This window comes from Zootoca vivipara, chromosome 5 (genome assembly GCF_965207765.1).
Source record: "Zootoca vivipara chromosome 5, rZooViv2.hap1.1, whole genome shotgun sequence".
NCBI classification, from domain to species: domain Eukaryota; kingdom Metazoa; phylum Chordata; class Lepidosauria; order Squamata; family Lacertidae; genus Zootoca; species Zootoca vivipara.
The window spans coordinates 92,851,284-92,875,196 of record NC_142588.1 but is presented as its reverse complement, the minus strand read 5'-3'; the positions used below and the strand labels follow the sequence as shown (position 1 = coordinate 92,875,196).

The window sequence follows — 23,913 nt, the reverse complement described above, 5'->3', positions numbered from 1 at the left end:
TAGGCAGGAGTCTCGCTGATTCTGCTTCACGAGGAGAGGAGAGGAAGTTCAAGGGCCGCACGCTACTGCCGCCGTGGGGGGGGGGCGCCGGCAGCAGCTGCTCCCAGACACCAGCCGTTCGGCGCCCCTTCCGTGCCCCTGGTGGCCAGGTGCCCTGGTGCCTTACGCCACCTGGCCCGGGCCTAGAGACGGCCCTGTGTGATGTTGTGGTCCGACTTTGGGGGAAAATGTTTGAGGCACTTCTTGTATATTCATGAAATTAAAAGCTCAATTGGTGCCATCAAAAAGTGAAATGCAGCTCAAGAACTTCCTCAGGCATCACCTCTCCTCATATAAACCAATGCAGACCCTGCAGTCATCATCTGAGACTCTTATTTGTGTGTGACCTTCACAAGAGGTCTGGAGGATGGAGCCTTTTAAGTGTTGGCTCCCTGTTTGTGGAATGCTCTCCCCAGGGAGGCTTGCCAGCTGCCATAATTAAGTCTCTTAAGGCACCAGTCAAAAACTTTTCTTTACAACCAGGCCCGTGGCTGCTTAACTATCTGGGGCCTTTTAGAAGTGGATGGGATGTTTTTTTTTTTTTTTTATTATTATTATTATAGAAAACTTTATTATATACAGTCAATACCATAAAATGAGTAATACATCTAATAGTTACATTGTTCTTATTCCGTTCTCACCCGATTATATCCCCTCAAATCCCTCCCCCCCCCTAACCCACCCGTTGACTTCACAACCGTTTCTAAACTCATCCCACTATTCCTTTTGGTTGTTCTGCATACCTTACTTTACGGTTTTGTGATGTTACATAATTTCATTTAAATTTTCTTTATATCCTTGTTTGCTAGCTTTATTTATTAAAGAGCCCTTTAAATATCCAAAAAAATTTGTGGAATTTCTAACTTTTTTTGCAAATAATTTAGAAATGGTTTCCAATTACTTTTGGATTCTTTGTTTTTTTTACTACTGATTTCATCGTGTTTTATCGCCAAATTATAATAGTTAAGAAGTTTTCCTTGCCATTCTTCTTTGCTGGGGGCGCTTGTGGTTTTCCAGTTTTTTGCAATTAGTATTCTCGCAGCGGCTACCGCATAGCTGACACAGCATCTATCACTGGGTTTGATATCATTGGGCATCATCCCCAAAAGGAATAGTTTCGGGCATTTCTTAAATGAGTACTTCAACATTTTCTTTAATTCCTTATAAATCGAATCCCAATACACCCTGATTATCTTACAATTCCACCACATATGTATGTTAGTTCCTACTTCTTGGTTGCATTTCCAGCAGATGTTGCTTGACCATTTTAATTGGTGTAATATACCATCTGCTTTGCATCTTTAATATATTTTCTCTCAAATCGTAATTTGGTGTGAAATAAAGATCTCTTTTCCAAAGACTTTCCCAATCCTTCATTATTATTGGTTGTCCTATGTCTTGGCTCCATTTTATCATATAATCTTTGGTCATTTCCTCCTCTGTTTTCCATTTTAAAATGATTTGATATAAATTTGATATAAATTTATCTTTATTCACCAATAATATTTCTTCTAATTTGGATGGTTCTTTATTAAATCCTATTTTTCTGTCAATTTGTAGCCTTTGATTTATTTGAAAATATTCTAGCCAAGTGTTTAATAATCCCTTTATTTCCGAATATTCTTTTATCTGCCAATTCCCGTCTTTTTGAATTAATAACTCTTTGTATGTCGGCCAATTTGATTCCATGTTCCTTCTCCTCACCGCAACTACCTCTAATGGTGAAATCCACCAGGGTGTATTGGGCTCGAAATATCTTCTATATTTCTGCCATGTTAAGTATAGCGATTTTCGAATGATGTTATACATGAAAGTATTCCTTTTAACTATTTTTTCCTTTAACATATAATGATGCCAGCCGAATCCCAGCCCTTGTCCCTCCAGGTCTAATAGGTCAGTATCTTTAAGTTGAATCCATTCTTTAATCCACCATATCGCTGCCGCGTCATGGTAACTTTCTAAATCTGGTAGACCATACCCCCCTCTCTGTCTAGAATCTATCATAATTTTGTATCTTACTCTAGGTTTCTTTCCGTTCCAAACAAATTTAGCGATGTCCTTTTTCCAATCTTTGAATATTTTTTTCTGATCCCCTAATATAGGTAAATTTTGAAACAAATAATTCATCTTTGAGGTCACAAACATTTTAATTGCTGATATTCTCCCCAATATAGACAATTTCAACTTGTTCCATACCTCTAGCTTTTGTTTGATTGTTTTCCAAATCTCCTTATAATTTTCTTGTATTAAGTCGATTCCTTTTACAGTTGTTTGAATTCCCAGGTATTTTATTTTTTTTACTATTTTTAGTCCAGTTTTTTCTTGAAGTTCTATTTTTTCTTTCCCCTCCAAATTTTTCACTAAGAGTTTTGATTTTTCAAGATTTATTTTAAAGCCAGCTAGGTCTCCAAATTCTCTTATCTTTTCCATTGCTGCGGGGATGCCCTCGACAGGGTCTTCAGTAGTTACTATTACATCATCGGCAAACGCTTTTACTTTAAATTTTTTCCTTCCAATTACAATTCCTTTAATTTTCTCTTCTTCTCTTATATTTTTTAATAGAATTTCCAAAGTAATTATAAAAAGAATTGGAGATAGGGGGCATCCCTGTCTGGTGCCCCTCATAATGTTAAATTTGTCTGTTAATTTGCCATTTATAGATATTCTGGCTTCTTGCGTTTTATATATTGCCTTGATTGCGTTATCCATTTTCTTTCCTAAATTTAAACTATCTAATGTTTTTGTCATAAAAAGCCATGATACCCTATCGAAGGCTTTTTCCGCATCAATGGAAAGAAGGGCTGCTTTTTTATCTCTTCTGTCCTCTAAACATTCCAGGATATTTACCACTGTTCTGATATTATCTTTAGCATATCTTCCCTTTATGAACCCTACCTGATCTTTATGAATAATTTCTTCAAGAATATTATTTAATCTTTTCGCTATTATTTTAGTAAAAATTTTATAATCACTATTTAGGAGTGAAATTGGTCTATAGTTGCCTGGGATATCCAAATCTGCTTGTGGCTTCGGTATTAATGTTATCTGAGCTTCTTTCCATGATTGAGGTATACTACCTCTCTGGAGAATCAAATTCATTAAATCTTTTAATGGATTTAATAATGCTTCTTGTAGCTCCTTATAAAATTCTATTGGGAGCCCATCCGGGCCTGGGGTTTTCCCTTTTTTCATATCTTTAATTGCATTTGTTATTTCCAAGATTGTTATTTCATTGTTTAATTGGCTTAATTTTTCTTTTGAGATCTTTGGTAATTTATATTTCTTTAGAAAATCGTCAATTTGTTGGGGGGAATTTTCTTCTTTTTGATATAAAATTTCATAATATTTTTGAAAGATTTTTAAAATTTCTTCGGTTTTATATATATAATTTCCTTCTGATTTAATTCTATTTATTATTTTTTCATTTTTCCTTTTTTTTATTTGCCAAATTAATAATTTGCCAGGTTTGTTGGCCCATTCAAAGTTTTTATATTTCCAATATTGCAATTGTCGTTCCAATTCTTGATCAATTAGATTTTCAAATTGCATTCTCAATATTTTAACTTCTTGTTCTAACGTTTTATTATACTTTTTATATAGAAGGTTTTGCTTTTTCTTTATCTCTAGCAAGAGTTTTTCTTTGTTTTGTTCTCTGACTTTTGTAATTTTGGCCCCTTGTGCAATAAAATAACCCCGCATTACCGCCTTTGCTGCATCCCAAACAACTAGTGGGTCAACTCCACTATTATTATTAAGTTTGAAATATTCCTTTAATCTTTCTATTGCTTCCTGAGTGATCTTATCATTATTTAATAAAAAAACATTTAACCTCCATTGTCTGTCTTTTTGGTCATTTTTTAATATCATAGTAACCGGGTTGTGGTCTGATAGGATATTTGGTCCTATTTCGGATTTTTGAATCCTTGATGACAATTCTTTCGGGATCCATATTGAATCTATTCTACTCGCAGAGTGGTGTCGGGCGGATATGTGTGTATATTCTTTTTTTAACGGGTTTTTAAACCTCCATACATCTATTAGGTTTAAATTTCCCATTATCTCCATGAATTTTTTTGGTAATTTTGTCTTATTTGTACCTTTCTTTGTACTATTTCTATCTAGTTCTGGGTCAATGACTCCGTTCATATCGCCCATTATTATTATTTTTTGTCCCATATAATTCATCAGATGGCTCTCTAATTTTTTCAAATATTCCATCTTGCTCCCATTAGGTATATAGATGCCCACCCAGTACCAGTGTTCTCCTTCTATCATCGTTCTTACTATTACCGTTCTACCTTCTCTATCTGACCATATCATCTCTGGATTCCAGGATGGGATGTTTTTAATGTGTTTCTGTTCCCCGACTTGGTTTTCATGTATCTCTGTTTTTTGGGTTGGTTGTAAGTCGCTTTGAGTTTCTTTGGGCAAGATAAAATAACTTAACAAATTTAGTAAAAATAGAAGAAAAGAACAAGCATCCCAGAGGGTAGGGATGTGAGTGGATTTGTGATGGTGCAGCTGCCAGACATCTCTGCTGTACAATGCTGACTTCTGCTCTCAACTAGCAGAACCCCTGGAGAGGATTGTCCATTTGGTAAAGAACAGTGAGTGCTTCCATCAATCAAGTTGCGTATGTCTGTATGGACCCTAAAGCAGGTTGCAATGCCCCCCCCCCCGGATAAAGGTTAGAACTGCTGGGTGTTTGTTGGAAGAGGCAAACACATGCCACTTTTTGGTACTGGGGTGGTGATTCCTGAGAATATATATGGCTTCAAATGCACCTTCTGAAAGCAGTGCTATATCCTAGCAGAGGAGTTTTCAAGTATTTCCTCATGAAGTGATTCCATCTGGGAAATGAAAACACCGGTTCTGTTTTAATGCTTTGTTGTAAAGTTGATTTCTGTGATTTTCTTTTTCATTTGAATGTTCCCCAGTAAATACTCAGCTCTGTTTACAAGTGCCACCTTAACTATCCTGAGCAATGGTTGCTGAGACAGAATGTTCTAGCAAGACCGTTAAATTGTCTAGTTTTAGAGGCAAATATTCTCTGTCTGCTCTCCCATGTTTTGTTTCAGTGTTAGGGTAGTGATGTAATCTAAAGATGACAGAGGACATTCTCCCTCTCCTGGTCTATGTCTTATGATGGTGAGGATATTGTCTGACAATTATACTTGGTGATGCAAAACTGAGTAAGTGCTGCCTCCGGCTCTTTTGTCACCACGTTGGATTTGTAGCCAAAGTAGGCGCCAACAGCATATTCCGTGCGTCCATGTAGATGTTATATATAGTTTGTTCACTATGCATTTGGACTCCTCTTCAGATACTGTGACCAAATTTTGCATGATGGTTGATGAGATCAAGGAGCAAGTCTCTGGCTGTGCTTGGGTACAAATAGGCATCATTTTGGATCGAGATGGCACACTGGACCATTCAAAACAGCACTTATTTTAATCACAGATTTCAAAACTGCACTTTGTTACTTAGAATTCCTGAGCAACACCATGTACAAGGCATTGTGTGTGTGTGTGTGTGTGTGTGTGTGTGTGTGTGTGTGTGTGTTGTATACACACACACACACACACACACACACACACACGTGCATTGAGAGCCAATGTGATGTAGACCTCTAAAATAGTCGAGGATAGTAGCATTAGCTGGAGTGCTATGAAGGAAACAGGACTGTTCCAGTCCTCAGTATGTCGGTGCGGTTGGTAAGGGGGAAAGGCTCGTAATTTCCCTTTCTTCCCTTCCACAGAAATGCTGCAGCAGCTACATCAGCAGCTGGTGGAGTCTGAACGCAAAACCATGACCTACCTCAAGCGGTTCAACAAAATCCAAGCCGATTACCACAACCTCATTGGGGTGACGGCCGAGCTGGTGGATTCCCTTGAGGCCACAGTCAGTGGCAAAATGGTAAGGGGGAACTTGAGAGCATCCACATTTGGTGGTTGTGATAAACCGCATTTGCATATTGCCAAATGCTTCTTACTCAGATCGGTCTGATGAAGGAGGCTTTTGCCTGTGAAGTATCATGCCTACATAAATTAGAATTTATGCAATCGAGGCCTTAACTGGCAGTGAATGACCAAGAAAGAGACCTTGGAGGTTGCAGTGAATAGCTCAATGAAGATGTCATTCCAGTGAGTGGCAGCTGTGAAAAGGGCAAATTCCATTTTAGGGACCATTAGGAATGGGATTGAAAATCATACTCCCAGCATTGTGATGACAAATCTGTGCTGTTACTGCACTTGGAATACTGTGTATGGGTTTGCTCAAAAATGTTCAGAAAAGGGCAGCCAGAATGTTCACAGGGCAGGAAAAACTTTCCCTATGAAGAAAGGTTTTGTCTGTCCTGAATCTCCCACCACTCAGTTTCATTGGATAACCGCAAGCTCTAGAGCAGGCATCCTCAAACTGCGGCCCTCCAGATGTTTTGGCCTACAACTCACATGATCCCTAGCTAACAGGACCAGTGGTCGGGGAAGATGGGGATTGTAGTCCAAAACATCTGGAGAGCCGAAGTTTGGGGATGCCTGCTCTAGAGAAAGGCACTTTCTCCACACCCTAACTAATTTTAGACATGTCTATCATGTTTCCTCTCAGTTGCTCTTTTTCTAAGCTAAAAAGCCTCATCTCAAGGGGCTCCAAGACATTGGACACCCATTCTTTGCGAATCTGTTTACGGTTTTGTTCTAGTTCTACCAGGTGGTGGCGCTGTTTAGTTGAGTGTTGCATTCAAAGGAGTTTTGGAAATGAACTGTGAGCTCATCGGACTTTGCATTTTATGATCTTAGATTTCATACAGTTATTTCATACAATGATACAATCACAGTGGCAGAAAAGACTAAATGAAGCCCAGCCCTTCTCCCTCCCCCCTTGCATCCCAAGGGGAGGAAGCCACATAATTTTATCTTTTGATGCAGGGCGGTATATATAAATCTAATAATACCGTAAATAGAATCTGCATCACACAGAATCCCACTGACAAGAGAGCAGGAGCCAACAGGAATATGCTACAGCAGCGCAGTTGGCTCCCAATGACTCAAGCAAGCACATATAAACCCCCACTTGCGAGGGCAAGAGCTGCGTCCTCACTTCCAAAATCCCAAGGGGTTACTAAGACAGTCAAGTGAGGGAGAATTTTTTTTTCTGGTCCCAGGTATTATCACTGTTCAATGAGCATAAAGCAAAACTCATCCATTGATGAGAACCTTCCTAAACAAACAAAAATGTATTACGAGTCCAGAGTGATTATGGGTTAGATCCAGACCTAGTTAGGTCACACTCCAAACTTTGCTCCATTGATTCCAGTGGGACCCGGATAAAACTTAGGATTTGAGTCTTACGTTAAAACTCATTCAAGCTTTACATGGTCTTTATTGCCATTGACTTTTTCCAACCCACCTACCTGTATGAGCAACCAGCCAAATGAAATTGGAGGCAGTTGTAACCAGACTGCTTAATGCAGAGGCGAGAAACCTTGGCCCACACAGGCCTAATTTGGCCTGCCAGACTCTTTTGTCTATTCCCCCCTGCCCCACGCATGACATAGATGGTGTCTGGTGTGGGGGCAGTCAAGGTGGGGCTTGCACAAAAGGGGCTTTGCAGGGACGTTGCACAGCACAGAATGGCTGTTCTGCCATACTTTTACTGACATAATTCAAGCATCATCACCCCCCCTGTTTTTTGGTCCTCATACCTATAAGAGCAGGGTGGCATTCTGTCCGTTTTGGCACCTCCTTGTGCAAATAAGTAGCCAAGGTCAAAAGAAAATGCGATTTCCCACTGACTTGATGTGTTACCTTTTTTTTTTTTTGGTAGATCACCCCAGAAGATCTGCAGAGTGTCTGTGTTCGTTTATTTAGCAACCAGATGAGGCAGAGCGTAGCACATAGCATAGACTTCACAAGGCCTGGAACTGTGAGTATAACCTTTGCGGCTTGTGCCTAACCAGTACACTTCCCCAGCGGTGCATAAGTCTGTGACGGTTTTATCATGTGCTGGTGGCCTTGAGGAAGGTCGTTTCTAGCAGTTCTCAAAAAGCAGAATGTGGTGCACTGGCAGCACTTTTACATGTGCAGCGCACTCTCTAAAGCAGGCATCCCCAAACTGCAGTCCTCCAGGTGTTTTGGCCTACAGCTCCCATGATCCCTAGCTAACAGGACCAGTGGTCAGGGAAGATGGGAATTGTAGTCCAAAACATCTGGAGGGCCAATGTTTGGGGATGCCTGCTCTAAAGCAACAGTTCCCAAAGACTGTCAGTGGCCCATGAGCTTCATTGAAGTGGTCTGCAGTGGCAGCTCTTCAAAGTGGTGTAGCTACATGGGGCGGGAGGGGGGGGGCTCAGGTGTGTGTAGAGAATGGTGGGCACAGTGGCCCCTCTGTTGATCTTAGAACCTTGGTGGGTAGGACAGGCCAGTTGTGATGGGAGGGTGCTCTGCCTTCCCGAGAGGAACAAAGCCATGGCTGGTGTCATAGGAGAATGCCATAATCACATAGATCAGTAATCACATAGTCATAGCAGCCAAGTCTCCCGCTGAAAAATGTGGGATCAGCAGCGGTGCGGCACTGGAAGTCACTTCTACGCATGTCTGGACATGCGTAGAAGCGACCTCCGGTGCTGCTCTGCCCGATTTCCAGTGCCCAGACATGGGCAGAGCGGCACCCGAAATGGAGCCTCCCTGGCAGGTAGGAAATCCGGGGGATTTTCGGGATTTTTTTCTATTCGGGATAACAGCGGGAAATGGATTAAAATCCAGGGGTTTCCCGTGAAAAACGGGAGACTTGGTAGCTATGCACATACTTCAAAGAGGGAGTTAACTCTTTATGAGCAAAAACATGACCTTCACAGACTTGGTTGAGTGCCATGTCTAATGAACAGAGCAGCTCATTCCTGGTGGTCTTCCTCCATGAAATTGGTCACTGAGACTAAAAGTCCCTGCCTCCTCATTAGGGTTTTTTCCAAGGAGTCAAAGATTGCACCTGCATGCAGTCAACCGCTGCTCCGCCCTTTTCATGCCTCTTCTGGTTCTGGGAGACCAGGCAGGAGGGGAGCTTGTCGCAGCAGCAGGAGGAGATACCCATGACTCTTCACCAGCCTGACTCATCTCTGCCTCTTGGCCTCTCCTGCTTCAGCTTCTGCCTCTGATTCTGGGCTTCTCTCTACCACAGACTCCCCCTGCTCACTGAGCCCTGTTACCTCTTCGCCTTCCTCTTCCCAGACTTCTCCCTCTTCTCCCTCTGACCACTCATTGTTGCCCTACCACCACGCCCCGGACTCTGAGCCTTTTCTTTGCTGGTTCCTCCACCATACTTCTGTATTCAACCAGTTTATGACATCTGGGGAAGCTCCTGAGTGGGGGGAAATAGGAAAGGAGTGGAAAAGTGAGAGCATGGGGAAGAAGCCAAGCTATTGCTAGAGAAAGAGAGTGACTCTGAGTGGGAGTTGTCCGTTAATAAACAAAAAGGATAACAGTCTGTTCCTAAAAATATTCATATTGATTTTTAATTGTATTTTAATTGTATATTATTGTATTTTAAAAAATTCCTAATTTTTTTTTTGAAGAAAAATATTTAATATTCAGCACAGCGCTTTGCAATGGCTAAACAACAGGCAGAAAAGTGATCTTCTAAGACCTTTGGCAATTTTCAAGTTGTCCAGGTGCAAGAGGTTTGAGAGCCACTGCTCTAAAGCTTTTAATTTGCTTGCTTATAAAACATGAATGGGAGGTAGGGCACTATTTGTTCTCATTTTTACAGACAGGAAACTGAAGTTGCAAGGGAGTCCCTTAGCAAGGCCATCTGTTGAGTGAGTTTGTGACTCTTTCAACCAGGTCTTCCAAATCCAGCCAGCTCTGTCTGGTGGAAATATGGACTGGAGGCTGTGTGCAGTTTGTGATTCTCTGCAAGTGCAGAAAACCTGGAGACTGTAATAATGGGATCAGATTTAAACTTCTTGAGACTCTTGGTTCTAATCCCTTGACCCTGCCTTTCTCCCCCAACTGCAACCCAATTTCCTTTCTGTCCTTTTCCTCAAAGCTCATGGAGCATGCTGCTTACTCCTGCTGTTTCATTTTTATCTCCTCCAACTCTGTTTTGACCCCTTACAATCTGGCTTCTGCCCCTTGCACTCCACAGAAACTGCTCTCATGGAAGCCACCAGCGACCTTCTCACGGCTCAACCTGTCCTTAGTCCTCCTTATCTGTGACCTTTCTGCTGCCTCTGATACAGTTGATCTCTCTCCCCCTCTCCTAACTTGATTCCTTTTATGCCTCGTGATTCAGCCGATTTTCTTCCAACCTGCCTGAATAATTGCTCTTTCAAGGGGGACAACTTCCGCCCGGAAACCAATGTCCCCATTGTGGAAGGACATGTGGATCCAGAATTGGCCTCCACAGTCGCTTAGGGACTCATTGTTAAAACCATGTTTATGGAAGACAATCTTACTCAGCTACTAGTGATCGCCAAAGAAGAAAGAAGAGGGGGACACACTCTTTCTTTGCTTTCCCTGTCTCCATTGGGCTCTGTGGGTGGCCCTCTCCTATCCTCTGAATATCAAGGGAGGGGAACCTTTGGCCTTTCAGAGACTCACAGTTCCCATCAGCTCCAGCCAGGACTACCAATGATCAGGAATGAAGGAAGTTGGAGCCCACATAATCTGGAGAGCCACAAGTCTCTCTCTCTCTCTCTCTCTCTCTCTCTCTCTCTCTCTCCCTCCCTCCCTCCCTCCCTCCCTCCCACTCTGTGTAGACTTTGTCCCTGGATGGCCTCATCTTTTCCAGGGGTTTCCAGTACCACTTACACACAGATTGAACCCAGCTGCATCTCACATCTTCTGTCCTCTGTCCAATGCTTTATCCAGCTGCTGCTCAGATGCTTCTGCTGGGATGCTTCATCATCCTTCTGGGTGCCACATGTCAGCGGGAGCTGGGGCCAGAGGGCAAAGCAGTCTGAAGTGAGCTGCTTCAGGGCAGCATCCTAAGAGGATGAGGAGATCAGCCGCTGCCCAAAGTGGCGAGACAAGATTGTTTTCTGCTGCTCCAGAGAAGTGGACACGGAGCAATGGATTCAAACTTCAAGAAAGAAGATTCCACCTAAACATTAGGAAGAACTTCCTGACAGTAAGAGCTGTTTGGCAGTGGAATTTGCTCCCAAGGAGTGTGGTGGAGTCTCCTTCTTTGGAGGTCTTTAAGCAGAGGCTTGACAGGCATATGTCAAGAATGCTCTGATGGTGTTTCCTGCTTGGCAGGGGGTTGGACTAGATGGCCCTTGTGGTCTCTTCCTACTCTATGATTCTATGATTCTATGACAAGCAACAGGTTGGTTGGGGGGGTTGCACCTTCTGCAGCCTTACAGCTGCTGCTGCCATAATAATAATAATAATAATAATAATAATAATAATAATAATAATACCCTGCCCACCTGACTGGGTTGTCCCAAACACTCTGGGCAGCTTCCAGCATAATAAAAGCACAGCAAAAACACCAAACATTAGAAACTTCCTGATACAGGGCTCCTTTCAGATGTCTTCAGAAAGTTGTGTACAGTCGTTCTTTATCTCTTTGGCATCTGACAGGAGGGCGTTCCACAGGGCGGGCCCCCTGGCGCATAAATATAGGTTTTATTATTATTATTATTAATATTATTCTACACCCCCTCGGCTTGGTGCCATGGGGGTGGGGAACCGCTTGCACTGCCCTACATCCGGCACTGGGGAGGGGGAGTCCTGATCCTGAGGGTCAAAGAGAGACGCCACATTCAGCCCTGCATCTTAGCTCCCCGCCCCCTGCTGTTGCTGCTATAGAGGGTGCGGCACCCAATGAAAGCAAAGGCAGCCAGTGATGTAAAGACGCTTGCATTGGATGAGTCGTTGACATTCGTAAGTTCCAGAGGCAGTGAAGTGAATGAGATTGTTGCAGCTTGGGAGCTTAAAGGTGTGACACTCATACTGTCCTATGTTGCTTTTGCAAACAAAAGGTGAAACTTTTGTTGATCTCATATTATTTTACAAACCTCTTAATCTTTTGTTCAAAGGAGTTGGATGCATTCTTGCATTGTTTGTTTTTTTGTACTTTCTGTTTATGGCAAATGGTTAGAATTCCAATTGTGTGGTACCCATCCACTTGACAAAAAGTAAGTTTGTTTTTGCTTTACAGTTTAATGAGGAAACTCTCTTATTTTTACTTTTCACAGAGACATTTTTGTAAGTAACAACATTTTGTTAATAAGCAGATGGAAATCACTACCTAATATTTTAGAAACTTTTTACTCTTTCGCCCTCCCTACCCCAGATGCAAAGTTCTGAGTTTTTATGTATTGATGCAGGAGAGTGTAAATTTCCAAGTTACACAGAACTATTCATTAGACAAAATATGGCAGCCTGCCTTGCTCACAGTACATATTGCATCTTTTCAGAAAGCAATATAGCCTTGCCACATATGCAGCAGAATGAGATGAAAATGTGATAACAGAATGAATGGGGAAACTTGAGGCTTCAGGTGTGAGGTTCCATTTTTTAAAACTGTTTCCAGGTAGAAAACGTAACACAGCAGGGAGTGAGTTGAGCTAGAAATTTCTCCCTGTTCTGCCATTTTTTTACGTGCATGGAGGTTTTTCACAAGGGGGAAGACTAAGGACTGGCAAATCTATTCAGTGATCTCAGGATTCTACTGCTTCATTCTGCTGAAGCTTGTCACTTTATGTCTGGCAAGCAAAAACCAGCCCACCAGGTTCTCATAAGAACATAACAAGAGCCTGCTGGATCAGGCCAATGGCCCATCTATTCCAGCATCCTATTCTCACAGTGGTTGAACAGATGCCTCTTGTGGGATTTAAGCACAAGAGCAACACTCTGCCCTCCTCTGGTTTCCAGCAGCTGGCATTCAGATGTGTTACTGCCTTGGACCGTGGAGGCAGAGCATAGCCATCCTGGCTAGTAGATCTCCCATTCCTGTCATCTCCTTGAGAAGTACTCCTCTGTCAAGTTCCCAATGTACCATGATATACAGCTGCATTTGCCTTGGTGGTGCAGGGCTGCTCAGAAGCTGGAGGTGGTTGTCCAAGATATTCAGTGGGCAGGGTGCTCTGCGCAGTTCCTTGTCCCTCCCTGCCATGATCACAGCCCGAATGAGCTGTGCAGGAAGATTCATTTTTAGAAATAAGGGAATTCATGTTCACTTTGCAAGATTTTTACTGGTTGTAGAATTCAGTGGTTTTGGTGAAGAATTTGCATTGCCTGGCACAGAGCTCTAATATTTATTTTAGCACAGATTGTGCACAGACTTGCTGTGGTGCCGTCTCTGGAACTAAGCAGGCCTGGATGTGGCCGTTTGTAGGAACCTTCTTGGACTTTCCCATGATCTTCTCCTTGGACGAAGAATGAGAAGGAAGTGTCATAAAATCAGTGACAATTGCTTTAACTGTTACAGGCATCCCCAAACTTCGGCCCTCCAGGTGTTTTGGACTACAATCCCCATCATCCCTGATCAATGGTCCTGTTAGCTAGGGATCATGGGAGTTGTAGGCCAAAACATCTGGAGGGCCGCAGTTTGGGGATGCCTGCTTTAACGGAAATACACTCTTGCTGCAGCCTCTCAGATACTGTTTTTGGTTTCTGCTTTTCTGCTTTCATGACTGACTGAGCCCACAGGGCGTCCCACATTTTGGGCGTTTAATCCTTTATTGTGGTGCACTTGCAAAGACCTTTTAATTCTAATCAAACCATGTCATCTTAAGACATCTTTCTCACATGTTTGTTTGTTTTTAAATAGCAATAATCAAATCTTTTATAAATGCATGCATAGGCCCGAACCTACCTAAAACATAAACAGTAGGATTATTATTTGTGGATTTCTAGAATAGTTTGATGTTCTCCCTTGACATTTCTGAAACAACATGAAGTTATGAAGATATATTATTTCAAGGAGGGAGGAATGAAACTTAGAAGTCAGTTGCATTCAGTTCAATGGGGCTTACATCTCAGTAAGTGGGTATAGGAGTGCAGCCTAACTTGTTTAAAACTAAGAATGGCATTGAACTGCCTGCCTGTCAAAGGAATCACTCAGGAACCTAGAACTTTTCTTGTTAACTGGAGGTGCCACAGGATATTTGCTCACTGGCTGGCGAGAGGCAGATCCTTTCCCAGTTTTTCGCTCAGCAGTTTGAGTGAGGTCAGGGTGTTTGCAAGTGTAGGCTCTGTTTCAATAGCTCCCTTGGTTGCAGCATCTTGCTTCAGGTCAAGAGAAGTAGTAACAGGGTTGGCCCAAGACATTTTGCCGCTTGAGGCAGAACAGAAAATGCCCCTCCCCGCCTCCCCATCCTCTGCTGCCTGAAGTGACTGGTGGTTGTCCGGGGAAGTCTGGCATGGTGAAGGCAAGTGCAGGAGGAAGCAAGCAGCACACTCCTCAGGGGCCTGGAACTGTTTCCCCTCCCAGCTGCCCACAGCCTGCCGCCTGAGGTTACTGCCTTACCAAGGCTAATAGATGGGCCGGCCTTGAATAGTGGGTAACTAACAGATATCTGTTTCTCTCTATCTTTCCCACTACCAATTTCAATTTGGCATTTAAGTTGTCTGTTACACCCTCTTTTCCAGACCTTCCCTGGTCTTTTGTGGACACACACAAGAATATTGGTGGAAATAGCACAGGTTTAAAGATGGTCAAAGCTCAGGTCCATGTCCCTTTCCAAAATCTGTTTTCTCTTACTCCTTAACAAACTTTAATTTTATTGTTATTTTTGTATGTTGTATTTTTCTTTAAACTGCTGATCATGTCTGTGTGATTTCTGTTAACTTTTCCTCTTCTTTTTCTTCGTCTCTTTTATTTTAATGTGTGCCTGTTTACCCCTAAAGGGATATTGCTGTATGAGCCCCTGTGATGATGAATATGTAAGTTCCTGCATTTTCTTTTATTATCTTTCCCACATTGCTTTATGCATCCTTTTCCTGTCCTCTTTCCCCTTTACGGGCCCTTTAGCCCATGCCCTTTGCTCTGCTTGTGCATCAGTGACATTTTTGAATGGCAAAAGGTATTGGAATGCTTGCATGGAAATCTATTGGAATGCTTGCATGGGAAAGTGCAGTACAACTACAAGTCAAATTAAGCCTGTACCTTATAATAGGCAGACTAAGGAGTAAACCCTACACAATCCAGAGTGGAGTCCCTAAGGTGGTTGAATGGCGCCTTGTACGCCTCCTTCCAGCAACTTTTGTGGCCAAGCTGGTGCCAAATGTCTTGCTCTGCTTTCCTTTGTACCACAGCAGCAAGGCCGAGAGGAGGGTCTTGTCACCTGGGCAGCCCAGATCGCCATACATGCTGCCCAACCTTGCACCCCAGGGAGGTCACTTTGGTGCTACTAACACAGCAAAAACAACATGGGAGGCAGCAGTTGCGAGTTTCCGGTCTCTGCAGCCACAGTGGGCACTGTGATTCTCCAGCAGTTTGACTTCACCCCCTGAGGTGCACTCCATTGTCTCTTGAGACAGATGGGTGCCAACAACTCGATTAAAGACCTCTTAGGGAACAATCCGAAGAATGGAAGGTGTAAGTTATGCCGAGTTAAGCAAAACTGGTGCAAAGTGTGCCAGATCCACACTCTGTTCAGCAGTGGGGCCACCTCTGGCTGAACTGGCCTAAGTCTGATAGAGGGAAAACAAGCCTTTAGAATAGAGTTACATCACCCTTCTGCAGACTACAATCCATTTCAGCATTGCATGGTTTTAACTTGGGTTGGGAGATGCACATTTGTGGCAGATGTAAATGGAGGGATTGAAAGGAAAGGAAACGCAGTTAAGTACAGGCAGTGATTACATTATTAACACTTCTGGATGGCATGGACATCTGTATCCACCAAAGCATTTCTATATTTACCTGAAACTCTGGATAGCGCTTCATGCATCTGAGTCAGTGAACTGTGGCCCATGAAAGCTCATGCCATAATAAATGTGTTAGTCTTTCAGGTGCCACAAGACTGTTTGTTTTTGCTGCCACTGACTAACAAGGCTACCTCTCTGGAAATGATTGAAACAATGGCTATGAGCTCAAGAGTCCATCTTTGCCTGTGCATGATAAGTCAGGTGGCATCTTTTGTAAGAGACAGATTGTCTTAAAAGTACAGTACATCTTGTTGAGAGCCAGGTTCTGGCCTGCACCTTCTGCAGCCCAGATGGCCATTTGCAGGCAGGCCACCTAGCCAAGAGACCTTTATGACCATTCCAGATTGCCCACAGCCAGTGCATTCTTTGCAGGGAGAGGATATTGGCTTTCTAGGCTTCAGACATAAGCGGAGTTAGGGAATAGGAAAAAACAACAAACTGCAGCCCTGTTTAGAATCATAGAATCATAGAATCATAGAATCATAGAGTTGGAAGAGACCACAAGGGCCATCCAGTCCAACCCCCTGCCAAGCAGGAAACACCATCAAAGCATTCCTGACAGATGGCTGTCAAGCCTCTGCTTAAAGACCTCCAAAGAAGGAGACTCCACCACACTCCTTGGCAGCAAATTCCACTGCCGAACAGCTCTTACTGTCAGGAAGTTCTTCCTAATGTTTAGGTGGAATTTTCTTTCTTGTAGTTTGAATCCGTTGCTCCGTGTCCGCTTCTCTGGAGCAGCAGAAAACAACCGTTCTCCCTCCTCTATATGACATCCTTTTATATATTTGAACATGGTTATCATATCACCCCTTAACCTTCTCTTCTCCAGGCTAAACATACCCAGCTCCCTAAGCCGTTCCTCATAAGGCATCGTTTCCAGGCCTTTGACCATTTTGGTTGCCCTCTTCTGGACACGTTCCAGCTTATCAGTATCCTTCTTGAACTGTGGTGCCCAGAACTGGACACAATACTCCAGGTGAGGTCTGACCAGAGCAGAATACAGTGGTACTATTACTTCCCTTGATCTAGATGCTATACTCCTATTGATGCAGCCCAGAATTGCATTGGCTTTTTTAGCTGCTGCATCACACTGCTGACTCATGTCAAGTTTGTGGTCAACCAAAACTCCTAGATCCTTTTCACATGTACTGCTCTCAAGCCAGGTGTCTCCCATCCTGTATTTGTGCCTTTCATTTTGTCTGCCCAAGTGTAGTACTTTACATTTCTCCTTGTTAAAATTCATCTTGTTTGCTTTGGCCCAGTTGTCAAATCTGTTAAGGTCATTCTGAAGTGTGATCCTGTCCTCTGGGGTGTTAGCCACCCCTCCCAATTTGGTGTCATCTGCAAACTTGCTCAGGATTCCCTCAAGCCCATCATCCAAGTCATTGATAAAGATGTTGAACAAGACTGGGCCCAAGACAGAACCCTGTGGCACCCCACTAGTCACTACTCTCCAGGATGAGGAGGAGCCATTGATGAGCACCCTTTGGGTTCGGTCAGTAAGCCAGCTACAAATCCACTGAATGGTAGCATTGTCTAGCCCACATTTTACCAGCTTCTTTACAAGAATACCATGGGGCACTTTGTCAAAGGCCTTGCTGAAATCAAGATAGGCTACATCCACAGCGTTCCCTTCATCTACCAGGCTTGTAATTCTGTCAAAAAATGAGATCAGATTAGTCTGACATGACTTATTTTTCAGGAACCCATGCTGACTTTTAGTGATCACAGAGTTTCTTTCTAGGTGCTCACAGACCGTTTGCTTAATGATCTGCTCTAGAATCTTTCCTGGTATTGATGTCAGGCTGACTGGGCGGTAATTGTTTGGGTCCTCTCTTTTCCCCTTTTTGAAAATAGGGACAACATTTGCCCTCCTCCAGTCTGCTGGAACTTCGCCTGTTCTCCAGGAATTTTCAAAGATTATTGCCAGTGGTTCTGAAATCACCTCTGCCAGTTCTTTTAATACTCTTGGATGTAGTTCATCTGGCCCTGGAGACTTGAATACATCTAAACTAGCCAAGTATTCTTGTACTACCTCCTTACTTATTCTGGGCTGTGTTTCCCCTGCTGAATCATCTGCTCCATATTCTTCAGGTCGGGCGTTTTTTTCTTTCTTGGAGAAGACTGAGGCAAAGAAGGCATTGAGGAGTTCTGCCCTTTCTCTGTCCCCTGTTTGCATTTCACCATCTTCTCCTCTGAGTGACCCCACTGTTTCCTTGTTTTTCCTTTTGCTACGGACATACCCATAAAAGCCCTTTTTGTTGCTTTTAACCTCTCTGGCGAGCCTGAGTTCATTCTGTGCTTTAGCTTTTCTGACTTTGTCTCTACACGTGCTGGCTATATGTTTGAATTCCTCTCTGGAGATTTCCCCCCTTTTCCATTTTTTGTACATATCCCTTTTAAATCTTAACTCAGTCAAAAGTTCTTTAGATAGCCAGCCTGGCTTCTTTAGGCACCTTCCATGTTTCCGTCTCATTGGTATTGCCTGAAGTTGTGCTTTTAATATCTCCCTTTTAACAAACTCCCAACCATCGTGAACTCCCTTCCCTTTTAGTATTACTGTCCATGGGATTTCACCCAGCGTTTCCCTAAGTTTTCTGAAGTCGGCTTTCTTAAAGTCTAGAATTTGGACCTTAGTATGCTTGGTTGCTCCTTTCCGCTGGATAATAAACTCCAGAAGAGCATGGTCACTCCCACCTAATGATCCTGCCACTTCTACCCCACTAACCAAGTCATCACTATTGGTTAGGACCAGATCTAAAATGGCTGATCCTCTTGTTGCTTCTCCCACTTTCTGGACAATGAAGTTGTCTGCAAGGCCAGTGAGGAATCTGTTCGACCTTATGCTCTTGGCTGAGTTTGACATCCAACAAATATCAGGATAGTTGAAATCCCCCATTACTACTATCTCACTTCCTTTGGAATGCTTGGCCATCTGTTCCAGGAAGGCATCATCTGTGTCCTCAGTTTGGCTTGGGGATCTATAGTAAACTCCCACAATGAGATCACTGTTGTTTTTCTCTCCCTTAATTTTGACCCAGATACTCTCAATTTGGCTTTGAAGTTTTAAATCCTGGATCTCTTCACAGGTATACATATCCCTAACATATAAAGCTACTCCTCCTCCTTTCCTGTTTGGTCTATTTCTCTTAAATAGATTGTATCCCTCTATTACTACATTCCAGTCATGAGACTCATCCCACCAGGTTTCAGTGATGCCTATTATGTCATATTTAGTTTGCTGTACCAAGAGCTCAAGTTCATCTTGTTTATTTCCCATGCTCTGTGCATTAGTATACAGACATTGAAGACCGTTGATCATTCCCCCATGTCTCTTATTTAAGGATATTTTCGTCCCACCACTAGGTCTGCATGCTGCTTGCTCCATTTGGTCCTTGACATTCGGATGATCATCTTCAGCATTTGATAGACTCCTACCTTCAGGACCACTGTCTCCCTCCCCCACATAAGTCAGTTTAAAGCCCTCCTGATGAGGTTTTTGAGTTTCGTGGCAAAAACATTCCTCCCAACTTTTGTGAGGTGCAGTCCATCACTTGCCAGAAGTCCATCTTCAAGAAACTGCAGACCGTGATCTAGGAATCCAAACCGTTCCTGTTTGCACCATTTGCGAAGCCAGTTGTTCACTTCCCCTATTTTTCCCTCTCTCCCTGGGCCATGTCGTTCAACTGGGAGGACAGAAGAGATGACAATTTGTGCATCTAATTGCTTCAACTTCCTGCCCAGAGCCTCATAATCATTTTTGATCTTCTGTAAGCTATGGCTTGCAGTGTCATTGGTTCCCACATGCACCAAAAGGAAGGGGTATTTGTCGGTGGGTTTTATGATTCCTTGCAGCCGTTCTGTTACATCTTCGATCTTGGCCCCAGGTAGACAGCACACCTCTCGAGACATCTTGTCAGGCCCACAGATTACTGCTTCTGTACCCCTCAGTATGGAATCCCCAATCACCACTACTCGCCTCTTCATAGGCTTGGTTGGGATTCTTCCATGTGCTGTCCCTTCCAAGGTTACCTGCATATTCCCAGAGGACTGACTTGGTTGCTCGTCTTCATATTCCTCATCAACTGTGATGAGGGAGAGATCCTCAGGTGGAGTCTGTTTCTCGTCTTCCATGAGCACTTCAAAACGGTTGTGTAATTCTAAGCACTCAGAGCGATCCCTGGGCCTTCTACTTCTATGAGTCACGTTCCTCCATACATCTGGCTGCTGTGTTGGGGAACTGACCTCCTCCTCAGGGAGATCCCCTGTCTCATCCTTGGTGCAGACAGTGTGCTCTGCTGCATCCAAGAAAAGCTCCAGCTCTTTAATTCTCTGGAGCGTAGATACACGCCCCTGAAGCTGCTGCACCTTCTCTTCCAGAAGGGCAACCTTGTTTTCTAGTAGGGCAACCAACTTGCAATTGTTGCAGGTGTAGCTACCCACATCTTTTGGCAAGAAAACAAACATTGCACAGGAATTGCAGGTGACAATGCTTGTTCCCTCCACCTCCATCTTGAAAACCTTGAGGTCAAACGGGAAAGAGGAAGAGGCCTAGGCCCCCCCTAACAAACGTGTGAGACTTGCTGCCCTAGATCAAAAAGATGGTTCAAACTGCGCGCGCCGCTAGGCGCGCGCCGCTGCACTCCAAGCTCTGACTAGCTCCGCCCACAGCTAATCACCTGAACTTCCTGACTCACACTTCTAGGTGAAAGGTCACAGCCAGAAACAAACAAGGTCACAGCCAGAAACAAACACCCACACAAGCCTGAACAGTCACCCAAATCCAAGAGGCAGCAGCCCTAGAAAACCAGCACAGGCACACAAACAAGTAAGAAAACAGATAAGCACACAAACTTACTCACACACAGCCCCAAAAGACAAAGCCACAAAACCTACAGAGTGTCTCCCAAGCTCAGCTCACCTTCTGCTCCTTCCTCAGTCGCTGCACTCCAAGCTCAATGATTCCAGTCTCCTGCAGAAATGGTCTCTTAAGGCTGTTTGTAGCGGATGCTCTTCATACATTAGGCACAAGCTTTTCCCTATGCCAAGAGGCCTAGAGGATTTTGTGCAAAGCAAAGGGGGGGGAGGGAAATCACAGAATGGTGCAGAATTCAGTTTCCTGAGGGTCTCCATTTGCATTTACATTTCTGCCCCAAGGAAACCCAAACACAGCTGATCTCCTCCCTTGTGTACAGTGGAGGTGGATCCCCATGCAATACCCCTTCATCTTTCCCTTCCCAGGGAGGGCCAGTGTGGTGTAGTGGTGAAGAGTGGTGGACTCATAATCTGGTGAACCGGGTTTGATCCCCTGCTCCTCCACATGCAGCTGCTGGGTGACCTTGGGCTAGTCACACTTTTCTGAAGTCTCTCAGGCTCACTCATCTCACAGAGTGTTTGTTGTGGGGGAGGAAGGGAAAGGAGATTGTTAGCCGCTTTGAAACTCCTTAGGGTAGTGATAAAGCGGGATATCAAATCCAAATTCTTCTCCTCTTCTTCCCATTCACTGACAGGCTTGCGTAGCACCCAACAGCAGCACCTCAGTGTGCACAGACATAATCTCTGGCAGAGACCTGTGCCTCCTGCAGGTGCATCCAGGAACACGGGAAGAACCATTTGCTCTGTGTTCTCCACGCTGAGTGGCAGTGAGGCTTCAGGATTTCTGGTTAATCCTTTTTAACTAGTGAAACCAGGGATTGAAGCTGGGACTGTGTGCATGCAAAACATGCCTTTTGCCACTCCCAAGGATGGGAGCTACTCTGTGTGCGTAGGGTACTCTTGCTTTTGAGCACAAACAACATGATTCCATTATTCCCTCCAATAGTGGTGCTGAGTGCTGATGGCTATCCAAAGTGGGCTGCATCCGCACGTTTATGGGAACCCCCAAGGTTGCTGTATTAAAAAAAAAAAATTAGTGGGGGAAATAAGAAGAAGCCCCCTGCAAACCATCCAGTGAGGTCTGAGTATGCCCTATGACCACAGAATGCTGACAGACTGTGTCTTTTATATATATATATATATATATATATATATATATATATATATATATATATATATACACATACATGTGTGTGTGTGTGTGTGCAAATCTGGGGGAGGGAATGGAAGAAAGTGGCTAGAATCCTGAACAAGAAGCACTCCACACTGCCACGTTTTGTTGCAGATCCCACCCGTTATAACTAATATCTTCCAGATGCTTAATCAAGTCTTAAAAAATAAAAATCCACTGGACCAGAATGGTTCTCAGCAACATCCACAGGCTGCCACATTTGCACTTTATCCTTCACATCTCTCTTTTGGGGCTTTTTAAAGGCTTTAAGCATTTTTCAGGATAACTGCCTAGGATGGAACGAATCAGCATGGTTTCATTGAGTTAGATAGCTTTTGATGGGGGACCGGCGATGTCTCATCGAAACAAAAAGACTGTCACCATGAATCAAAAGTAGGAAAATGAATAAAAATGAGTGCAAGGCAAGTGGATTTAGGTAGAACACAATACGTCTGGATGCCACTCTTGCTGTGAAAGGAAGCCCCTGTACTGTAAGAGAACTGTTTAGTTTTAAGGCTGCAGAGCTTTTAATTGACTATTATGTATCATCACTCATTGATTTAAGCATAATATGAAATGACATCCTATGCAGGTATACACTTATTCGTTTGTGGCAGAGATGCTCCTTGTGTTACATAGGGGAGCTTTGCAAAATTCCCAAGCATTCGGAAGGTATGTCAAATGGAGTAATACAATCTTCCCTGACATTTCGTGCCCTTTGTCTTCTAAAACTCCCCAGCTCAAACGCCTAACAATAGGCGCTGATTATAGAGTCTGCCATGAAAGAAGCCGCAGTTATGAAAGAAGGCCAGTCTTTAAAGGTATTAGTGGGCCTGAAAATGATTTTGCAAAGTGAGGAGCCTTAATTCTGACCAAAAAAAGATGGTGATGAATATTCTGGGAATAAATGGTGCCCATTGACATAGTTGAAATGGGTAATGGGAAGATCTGCGCAGAATATTTTTCCTCCCCTTTTGGCCGCCTCCAAGTAATCTCAGTGCAGTCCCTACATTGAAACAGGTGCATCTGATTAAAAAGTGACAAGACATTAGTGCTTTTGATGGGCTAAACGGTGTTCGATTTAATGAAGCCTCTTGTCAGTAGAAAAAAATACTGTATCAGTTTGGTTTGGAGGTCAAACGTACCCCAAGAAAGCTGTAAGAATAAACTACAGTCATACCTTGGTTGACGAACACCTTGCCAGTTGAACGTTTTGGCTCCCGAACGCCGCAAACCCGCAAGTGAGTGTTCCGGTTTGCAAACGTTCTTTGGAACCCAAACATCCGGCACGGCCTCCAGAGCTTCCTGCAGCCAATCGGAAGCCGCACCTTGGTTTACAAATGTTTTGGAAGTTGAACGGACTTCTGGAATGGATTCTGTTCGGCTTCCACGGTACAACTGTACCTGGAAAATGTTTCATGCGTGGCACCATTTGCAAGTGAGAAAAATCATGCCTTTATTGGGAACTTTCTTTTTTCAATAAAACAATATAGTCTCAAAGAAGAAACCGTATTGAGGTCAGCAACACCTATGATGTAAAAGTCCATAATTGTACACATGTTGAGTGTAACTGCATAATCATGCCCTATAACAGCAACATGAAACTTTACAGACCTTGTAACCATTACGCTGCTTGATCAGCCTATGCACAATCATCACATTTCACAATTGCACGAATAGAAGAGATAAAATGATTGCACAAAGCATATAGTTCGCTGTGACTTTCTGACTTTGCATTGACTTCAGAGGTTTTAATCAACTCCAGAGCCAAGTCTACTAGGAAGAGGCATCTTTTGAGATATTCACTCCGTTATGGATTGTTCGATTTCAGCAAAGTGTTCTACATTTTTTTTAAAAACCTACCATTGGCCACTATTTGATCATGCATTGGGATGTGTATGTGGCGATTGTCTGGTCACCAGCGCCTATACCACTTTTAATTTTATTCTAATA

The 23,913-nt window shown here is 43.4% G+C and overlaps 1 protein-coding gene across 4 annotated transcripts in view; it reads left to right on the top strand.

Moving 5' to 3' along the window:
- Window positions 1–23,913, top strand: part of ARMC9 (armadillo repeat containing 9) — a 90,722-nt gene that overhangs the window by 16,894 nt on the left and 49,915 nt on the right. For 2 of the 4 annotated variants that reach the window (XM_060274281.2, XM_060274282.2), the window contains exons 8-10: window positions 5,798–5,955; window positions 7,864–7,962; window positions 14,892–14,927. In XM_060274281.2, the coding sequence (XP_060130264.1) occupies window positions 5,798–5,955; window positions 7,864–7,962; window positions 14,892–14,927 (293 nt within the window). The remainder of the gene's footprint in view (window positions 1–5,797; window positions 5,956–7,863; window positions 7,963–14,891; window positions 14,928–23,913) is intronic. The other 2 variants (XM_035133035.3, XM_088669305.1) reach the window with 1 other exon arrangement.